Consider the following 9518-nt stretch of genomic DNA (forward strand, 5'->3'; position numbering starts at 1 on the left):
GCGCGCTGGCAACCACGGAGTCCCCGCTGGGAGGCTGCTGTGTGAGAAGGAGAAATGCAGGACTGAGAAAACATCGCAGAATCACAGAAAATGCCGAGCCGGAAGGGGCGAAAAGGATCATCGAGTCCCACTCGTGACCCTGCACAGCACCGTCCCCCAGAGCCTCACCGTGTGGGCTTGGAATTGACCTTAATATCACCCAGTCCCAACCCTTCCTGCCGTGGGCAGGGGCACCTCCCGCTAGACCAGGTTGCTCCACTTTGAACACTGCCAGGCTTGGGGCATCCACAACCTCACTGGGCAACGTGTTCCAGTGTCTCACCAGCCCCAAAGTAAAAAATGTCTTCCTAATATCTAACCTCAATTTCCCTTCTTTCAATTCGGACCCGTTACTCCTTGTCCTGTTCTACAGTTCTTGATGAAGAGTCCCTTTGAGGTTGCTTTGAGGTCTCCACACGACATTTTCTCCAGGCTGAACATCCCCAGCTGGAGCCTGTCTTCATAGGGGAACTGCTCCAGTCCTCTCCTCAACTTTGTGGCCCATCCAAACCACAAGAAAATCCCAAATGTTGTGTTTCATCAACCAAGGACAATGAGTAGATGTTTTCTACACCCTGTGGAGCCCAGGTCAGGCACAGCAGGTTGTCAATGCAAAGCATTTGCTGGAAAAGAGAATTTCAGGTCAGCACATGAAAAGAGCTGAAGCGTTATGACTTCTCTGAAGTGTGAGAAGTCTGCCCACTGCCCCAAAAATAGGTGGGCATGAGGGGTTTACTGTCAAGAGGAGCTTCTACTCAAGGAGAAGAGAACCAGCTTGAGAGATCAATGGTCCATCCATGAGGACAATCCCAACCCCGCTGTAGCCTCTGGGCTGGACTCGCCACCTCTTGAAGTCAACTCTGCAACTTTGCTACTCCAAACACAGAGTCTAGAGCTTGAAAATAATTTATTACTTTTTGTTTTAAATAACAGACATTTTCTGTAGCTGTAAAAGTACTGATTTTATGTATCTTTAAATGTTTATATAAATTGTCTACAAAATCCAAGAATATTTCTCCATAATTTTTACCTATCTCTTCCATAATTTAGAAAACCAAGGGTTGCTCATAATTGCTGCAAGTAAAATAAGAAATGCCAATAACAGGCCTTTAGCAAGACACTGGGAATATGGTTCTCCTGGAGAGAAAAGAAAAAAAAGTGTAAGCATATGAGAGCTAAATTTTAGTTTATACAACAACCCAAAGATACAGATTAAAGTATATGCAAAGACCGAATAAATGATGTGGTACAAAGCAAAAAAGTCAGATGCTTCATACTTATAAAACTTCATACTTTGTATAACTTTAATCCCAGAAGTTGTGCAGATAAGAAACACAGGCAGTTTCTTTCTGAACAGAGTCCAGGTGCCTTGATGCCCTTTGAAATGCCAGTCATTTAGTTTACAGAGTCTCCCACAAAACATAATCCACCACAGTTTTATACAGAGGAAATTTAAAAATTAACTGTATTAACAATATGGCAAATTTTTACTGGCAGAGTGAAAAACAAAGTCTTCCTCCACCCTTCAAGGGCAATGACACACACTGACAATGTTACAATCACAGAAACAATATCATAAAGCCACATATTCTCCTTTGCCTTAGCCAACACACCTCCCTCCAAATTCCATAGGGGAGTGAAAAAGAATCTCTCTGCCAAACTGATACTCATAAAATTTCAAGCTTATCCACAAAGTACTCCTAGTAATTATTTTTTTCCACTAGTCTAAGTAAGAAATTAATGCATTGTCAAGGACACAATTAAACAGACTTTTTGGACCATGCTTTCTGAAAAATAAAATTTAATTCCCCACCAGAAAGCACTTTCAGACTGAACTCCACACATCTAATTATGTTTCAAAAAAATATGGCTTATTATGTTTTGCAGCATCCCACATTGTTTATAATTTTACCTGTGTAAAAGCGTGTCAACGGATAAAGGAGCTGTGGCCAGCACACGTCATTTTGATTGCAGTCAAATTCTGCATAAATCTTGTGATATCTGGAAAAAAGTAACCTTTTGGTCCAGGCTATTCATGTTACATCAGCTGAACATAATGGGAGGTCATCAACGTTTTTACCAAAACTACCTTGTCACTGGAATGGGTGGCTGAGCTGGGACTTCAATGAACTGAACAGAAGCGGTGATGGGAAGAAAGCTGAGGGTGTTTTTGCAGCCAAGCCCACACTGGAACTGCCATAAGACTGTTGAGTAACTGTAACAAAAAGCATAACTATTGCTTGAGGGCTGTAAATGGAAGTTTAGAGCCTAAACACAAGCATGAAAGAACAAAACACACAGTATTTATGAGGAGGTTGATAATCCCTGGATTTTCCACATCGTACAAGGGGAGAACTTGCACAATCTGGAAATGAGGTAAAACGGAACAGAATCCCATTTATTTGATAGGGATTGACTTGGTGGAGGGGGGGAAGTGTTTGCAAAGTGGAAATTCCCTGTTTCAGGAAAGAATAAAGCATTTAGCACAGCTCCCAAGAGCTCTGCAATGGGGTAAGCCAGAACACAGAACAATCTTGTTGCTTCCACCACATGACTCCTGATGGGATGCCCCGTGTATGCCTGCTGCTGGCAGCATCATATGTTTTATTTAATGTTTCAATGAAGTACGAAGATTATCTGCTTTTAATCGTTAATTCTTTCTTTAATTTTCATTTCAGAGGATCAAAGGAATTTGGGTTGCAAACCTAAAAGGCATGTAAAAGACCAGAAGCAACAAAACCCACCCTTTTTGGTTGTAAATTTACATCAGGTATGTCAGGTAAGCAAGGGCCAAAATGAAGCACTTATTTGTCAGATAGCCAGAGACACAACTCACTTTACCTGGTCTGCACAGCAAGAATCTGCTGCTGGGGAATCCCTTGCACTGCTCCCACTTTAGCAAAGATTATGCGAATATTCAGGTTTGCAGGAATGTCTGGACAAATGCCTTTCAAGCCTCCAGTGCTCACATTAGAACTAAATGCATCAAGGCCTATGAAGGAGAATGGAGGTATTAAATGTAACTATTAAAATCTTTCTCTCTACAAAAACACCTAAAGGAGTAATTTATCAATGGATAAATACCAAGTCATATGTGTACAGGCTGGCAGTAAAATATGCAGTATCCATAGACATATTGAATTATGTGCCTGTGTGTACACATATATGGGATGGATGGATGCAGACACACATATCACTAGCTTTAGGTATTTGGAATTACATTTTGGGTTTATTTTGACATGCTTTATTCACTGTATGGGAATATTTAGACTACAAAGAACAACACAAGCCTCACTTACGTATAATTTCGACCCAGTCATTTAGATCACTGTAACTGGAATTGTCCCTCTTTCCAATGTGAGTAGCTTGTACTAATGCATTCAATTTCTCAGTTACATTTCCTCTGCAAAGTAAGAATGTAACATCACACAGAACGTATATAAAATAAATAAAAGTCTTACCACTCTGGGTTGCAGTATTACTGTATCATAAGGTCAGTTTCCTCTGAAAGATGTTACCACACAACAAAAATAAACTTGAACTACTGAAGGGAAGAAATGGCAAAGCATTGCACCCAACACGATCATCATTTGAGTAAAGACTGAAACCATTATTATGATTTCCCATTAAAAAACAGAAGTGAGACTATTAACCACAGAAAGCTGAAACAAACACATGAACATTTAAAAACAATGTACCAGTGCTGATGGAAGGCACTTGTAGAGTCATGTAACAACCAACAAGACGGATGCAGCAGGGAGAAACAATTCAGCTTGTGTAGTTTACCTTAAAAGGCTGCAATCTTCATTAATATCAACTTCTAGAATACACCCAGAGTATGAGTCTACTCCAAATAAAACTGGTCTGTAAGTTGCTGATGCACATAAACCTCTGCCAGCTGTGAAACGAAAACATTTTTACTTGAGCTTTCCTGTTATCCACCTCTGGATCTCTAGCTTTCAATTTTGTGCAAAACATCAAACATTAGAATGCAAATTCAATGTGGTATAGTTCAAAAATAGACACAAGTCCATTCAATTCTTTAAGAAAGCATTAAAGGTTTTCTCACTGACCTTTGAAAGTTTGGGAAAGAAAAGCAAAATTTGGCAGAGATTTTTAACTAAAATATGTTTTTACAAAACCAAAAACCAAACAAGCTCCAACATTTTAGCATTAACTACAATTGAAGTTGCAACCTCACAAGCCAATACCTGGCTGCCAAATGTTTAGGCTTCCAAGAGGATCAGAAGAATTCATATTTGCAGCTCTCACTGGTTTTCCAGCTTGATATCCTAAATGTAGAAGGGAAGATTATGAACACTGTAGAAGAATCTATAAGCATCAGCATTGTTTAAAGAGTAAATGTCATCAATATTGAAGTAAATGACATTTCCATTACAGTGGGAATGGCCCCACTTTAAATAATCAATATCTATGCAACAAAAGCCTAAGAACCAGTCACTGCTATTGGCAGTGCAGTAAGGCAGGAAGGTGAAGGCTGGCAACATAAAGAAGTACAAAAGAAATACAGAATGTAATCACTGATAATAATCTATAGAGTACAAACTTTTTTACTTTAAATAGGCAAAATGAAGTATTAATACCTGGATTCTCAAACAGTTCCTCTCCATTAGTACTCTTTAAACTTAGAAATTCGACAGCGAATCTTTGTGTCAGTGTTTCTGGTAAAAGAAAGAAGTAAATAAGTAAATTAGTAAAATGTATGTTCTGTGCAGGACACAAACTTCTGTCTTTCATTAGTGACAGAGGATTCAAATTAACACAAATTAATGGAACTCAGCCCCATACTTTTCTTTCTAGAGTCCAAGGGAAATTATTTTTAAGAAAAAATAGTAAATAGGCAATTCTATCACAGAATTTCCATGCAGAAGAGAAAGAAGTAAATCAAAAATCATAAAAGAAATGTCAGGATACCTCCATCACATAAGCTTCCAAGGAAGACAGTGACATTTACTTGCTCAATGTTCTTGTCTTTCCAAATGAATTTATAATGTTCTGCAAAAGTTACATTTTGACACAGAACCTCAGCAGCATGAAGGCTTTCTGGCAGAAGAAAAAAAAAAGAAAAGGTCATAATGAAAACCATTCTAATTAGAAAGCTCTGCTACTGCAGATGAGAAAGAACACATTAAAACCTTGGCAAAATTCTGGAAATTACAACATTCATCTTTTTCAGAATTTATCTTACTGTTTCAATGTGCAATGGTGCAATCCCTCATGTACACAAGGCAAGGAACCTGATTTCCCGACCAGCTGTAATGAACTGGAGTCAATTAAATACTTCCTGCTTTGCAGGAAGCCAGTTTGCTTTTTCAGTATTAGGTAACATACAGGATTCCTCCTAAGAATTGCAGCAGGTAAACATTTTAGACATCAAAATAATCTATTTCATATACAATCCAGGTTAAGTAAGAAACATTAATTAAATGGAAGAGACATACCACTTTCAGTGATGAATTTGCCCCTGTCAGTGATGGGTCTATAGACAACATTTTGTTGAAGGAAGTCTGAGAATGAAAAACAAGCAAAGACTTCTGTTTTCACATCCAAGGTGCAATCCTTGTTGTTATGAAAACTGAGTAGTAAATTATTTAGAAAAGTAATTTTGGTAAAGGCACAGACTGTTTATGCATTTTGAAAGCACAGCTCATTATCTCTGGGTCTTACATAGACAAACAAAATTAGACTATTATGGAGCATAAAATAAAATATCTTCATGCTGGTAATCACATTATCTCAAACTCCAGAATGACTCTTCCTAAGTACATGCTTTTGTAACACAGAAAGTAACCACTTCTCACTAGCTCTAAAATGTTGATGCTGCACCCTCCTGACAAAAAAAGGGCTCTGCAACAGTCTGAAAATGAAAAGTGGGAGTGATGCTGTTCAGAACCATTATGAGTCACCAGGAACACGTAAATGGGAAACAAAGGCCAATCCCTTTATTTCTTATCTCCTAAATCTTGGGAAACAGTGGGACACTTGCTAGAAGGTCATGAGAAACAGGAACAGAACATCCCCAAATGCTGAACTACGGCCACCAGATATCACAGATGTTACATTTAGCTACTGTGCCAACAGCCCTTGGGTTTGTTCTGTTCCAGCAGCTCTGAGAAACATGAAACACATCCCTGCTTGGATTTCTGCAGCATACCTGCAGTGCCAGTGTTTATCCTCACGTCATGGGGCAGGCCTTCCTTGTAAGACTCCAGATTGGTCAGGCACTTGACATCAAAGTTGCGGAGAAACGCTACGGGAGCATTTCCAACACACTGTCCAGCCATGGATTGCTGTGGGTGGTTCACAGAAATAAGGATTTTCTATCCCCTTGCTTTTCATTTGAAGATTATTTCTTAGTGAAATGCCCCACGTGTGCACTACAGCCACACATAACACTTTGACAAGCAAGCTATCTGATGTTATACAAACACCTCAGCCTTTGGCAAAACAGAGGTTAACACCTTAAAAACGCAGCTTTAAAAGTAGTTTCAATGTACACTACGACTTCATCTTCATTTTTGAAAATAATTATAACCAAGAAGTGTCTTCAAAATACATTACCTTTTGCAGGGATGGGCAAGGGGATGAGGAAAGATAATGTTTACTTTTAATGAAGACTTTGTTGTTTTGGTTTGGGTTTTTTGGTTGGTTGGTTGAGGGGTTTTTTGTGAAAAATACACACCACCACTTTCCAACATCAAGTTGCTGAAATCGGATGCAAAGCCATCAGGAGTGTGATGCAGGGAGTTCCAAACAAACTAAGAGGAATCAAAAGCTCATAAAGCACCAAGTGATTACCTGGGGAACAGTGAAATACTCATCCTCTTCTGTTATAATTGGATCTCCTTCTCTGTAACCAGTGAAAGGTTTCCCAGGAGAAGTCTGTAGAGGGATCTTGAATGAAGGAACTTCCGCTGTAGAACTGCAGACAAGTTTAAAAATTAAACAGGGCTTTACTCTTTACCTCACACAAACAATTACAGTTTTGCTTTCATGTCCCCTGTTCTCATACATTACCAATGACAGTTCTCCACTTGCATTTAAGGTTCACAACCTACAGCCCTAATTTCAAAGTAGCTTTCATTATAAAGACAGGTTATACTTTTGGTTGCATAATGAGTGTGATGAGAAAATAAATTTTCTTAAGACTTACGTAGAGCCATGATAAAAATAGCCAAGAAATGGTGTGTTGTCAAGAGAAGACTGTACACAAAGGAAGGGAAACCACTCAGGGGTATATTCCATTGACTGGGAAGAGCACAGCTGATCAAAAGGTGGATTTACATCCCCACCAAACACTCCAGTGAAACATGATCCACTGAATAACTGCTGCAAGTCTGGTGTACACTCCTGAAAGGGAAAAGAATGGCCACTTTTTAGCAAGGTAATTGCAATACTCATGGCACTATAAAGCCAAACTTACAGGTAAAGCAAACAACCTTGTAGAGAGAACATATTTACTTTCAGAAATACTGGAATATCCAAACACAGCCTCTGGCCCATCTAGTCTGAAGCATTCAGTATCTCTCTCTCCCCACAGACAACAGTGTCTAGAAACTTTGAAAACACTTAATCAAAGTTTAACAAGAAATAAGTACCAGATCACAGCAACAACGAACATCACAAGCTCCAGCTGTTAAGTTACAAGGACAAGAGCCCAAGGGCTTAAATGCCTGGTTTGGGATGATAGTTGCATTTTCTGTAACAGAAACAGAAGAGAAAATTGGATTAAGTGGACTGGAATCCAAATAAAAAGACCATGCACACTGCAGTTTATTCTGTGTAGAAACCTTTTTTGAAATTTCATTCATGTTTGCTCAGTATCTCTTATTGCTGCCCAAATCCCGATCTTTCCATACAGAGAGGAAAAGAACAGCCAAAATGCCATTTCTTCTTTAGCACTTACCTGACACATTTCCTATAAAGGAAGAGTTGGCAAATATTTCAGCTTGGATCAGGAGCTGTGCCAGCATCACTGAACCACGGCAAGCTAAAACCTGGAGTGTTTCCACCATGCACAGAGGTGAGGAGCAGCACTCGGTGGCATTGGGCAAACACAGCTCCAGAGTTCTGGTCAGGCTTACAGTCACCTTGGCAGTGTTCTGGAAAAACACAAAATAAAGTTTGACAGCTCTCATGGATTGTATTAAATTGCTCTTGTCTATACCATTCATCAGCTTCTGAGAGAGAAGTTGGAATGAAGTGGAATAACAGAAGAATCAGTATTTTACATACCACACCAGGTGTTACAACCAAATTCCAATCTCCAGCTCTTTTACTTCCGCTGCAATTTGCAAGTTGCAATTTTCCTATAACAAAATAAAAATTTTAGAGGTATTCCACTGTCATTTAGAAAAGACTGGGAAATAAGAAGTACATTGAACCTCCTCTTGTGTTCCAGGTACACCCTCAGGCCCAGCTGACATGGAGCCAACTCAGAACTAATGGCTCAATCACAGAAATCCTCTGGAATTCCTGTTTCGGTAATTATTAAAGCACTAAATTACATGCATTACCATTTTTCCAGTAATTTTAGTGTCAAAAAATATTAATAATTCAAACGTATTTATTTACATGGGGGGAGGGGGTTGAAATGTTCTTACCTGTCTCTTCATCTCTAGGACTTAAAATTATAGAAAAATTAACTCCTGAAGAATTCCCAAGAAAAAGTGAATTGACTCTGGGCCCTGACATATGAATAAATGAAGGCTGAAAGACTAAAAAAAAAAAAAAAAAAAAAAAAAAAAAGAAAGAAACACATCTTAACACAAGTTTACTGAGAAAGCGAACATCTGTAAGACATATAGATCTTATGCTTGGGCTAGATTCTTACACTTTTAGACTTTAAGTTGTCAGAAATAAAACAAAAATATCTTGTAATGCCTAGTACAGGGTTGTATTTACATTCTTGCCATGTGCTGGAGGAGTGGGTGTAGCTTTCTATGCCACAAGTTTATATTTGTGAAGATGCCCAGTAAACAGGCACAGTAAAATAACATTATGGCACTTACAGCCCACGCAGATACTACACAGCTCAGGCAACACCATATTTACCATTTCTTGCTGACTTCAGCTTACACTTTTTAATTTCTTGGGGTCATGAATTGTTCCAGGGATGTCCCGCTACCCGCGATCCAGGAACTGCGGGCTCCTGCCTTCAGCATGTGGACGCAAGGACAAGTCTAGGGTTCAGAGTTGGCAGTTTCACCGGATTTTTCTTTCTAGACTTTCCCAAGGTGGAAAGGTCCGACATAAACAGCTCCACCCTCTCCCTCCGAGTCCCTCCCTGTGCTGAGCAGCGGCAGAAACTCCGGGGCAAGCACGTTCTCGTTTGGGGAGGGGCGCCCAGGACCGTGCCTTGGGGAGCCCTCAGCGTCTGCGCCGCCTCCCCTCTCGCCCGCCCGGGCCGATCCCGCCGCCGGCCGACCGCACTCGCAACAGCCCCGCCCGTCCCTCGC

The 9518-nt window shown here is 39.8% G+C and overlaps 2 protein-coding genes across 2 annotated transcripts in view; both read right to left on the reverse strand.

Annotated features, from left to right (window-relative positions):
- The window catches only part of ATP6V0A2 (ATPase H+ transporting V0 subunit a2), a 15739-nt gene extending 15277 nt beyond the window's left edge, over positions 1-462 (reverse strand). The window contains exon 1 of the mRNA XM_017734704.1: positions 394-462. Coding sequence (XP_017590193.1) covers positions 394-462 — 69 coding nt within the window. The remainder of the gene's footprint in view (positions 1-393) is intronic.
- A 465-nt stretch (positions 463-927) lies between these two features.
- TCTN2 (tectonic family member 2) lies at positions 928-9426 on the reverse strand. The gene is made up of 18 exons (XM_017734760.1): positions 9115-9426; positions 8664-8777; positions 8296-8369; positions 7967-8162; positions 7659-7759; positions 7214-7410; positions 6859-6982; positions 6215-6350; positions 5502-5567; positions 4975-5103; positions 4644-4721; positions 4251-4331; positions 3826-3937; positions 3339-3442; positions 2881-3031; positions 2129-2254; positions 1952-2040; positions 928-1176 (listed from the first exon to the last, which is right to left on the reverse strand). The coding sequence occupies exons 2-18, from the start codon at positions 8752-8754 to the stop codon at positions 1070-1072; spliced, it is 1962 nt and encodes a 653-aa protein (XP_017590249.1). The 5' UTR covers positions 8755-8777; positions 9115-9426; the 3' UTR covers positions 928-1069.
- Between the last annotated feature and the right edge of the window lie 92 nt (positions 9427-9518).

The sequence above is a fragment of the Corvus brachyrhynchos genome, unplaced genomic scaffold (genome assembly GCF_000691975.1).
Source record: "Corvus brachyrhynchos isolate BGI_N302 unplaced genomic scaffold, ASM69197v1 scaffold114, whole genome shotgun sequence".
NCBI classification, from domain to species: domain Eukaryota; kingdom Metazoa; phylum Chordata; class Aves; order Passeriformes; family Corvidae; genus Corvus; species Corvus brachyrhynchos.

Excerpts from the sequence above, each read along its gene's own strand:
- TCTN2 (XM_017734760.1), bottom strand. The coding sequence starts at position 8,754 with ATGTCAGGGCCCAGAGTCAATTCACTTTTTCTTGGGAATTCTTCAGGA. Across the intron at positions 7,760-7,966 it reads CTTTATAGGAAATGTGTCAG|AAAATGCAACTATCATCCCA; the intron begins GTAAGTGCTAAA and ends TTTCTGTTACAG. Across the intron at positions 5,104-5,501 it reads CAAATTCATCACTGAAAGTG|AAAGCCTTCATGCTGCTGAG; the intron begins GTATGTCTCTTC and ends TTCTTCTGCCAG.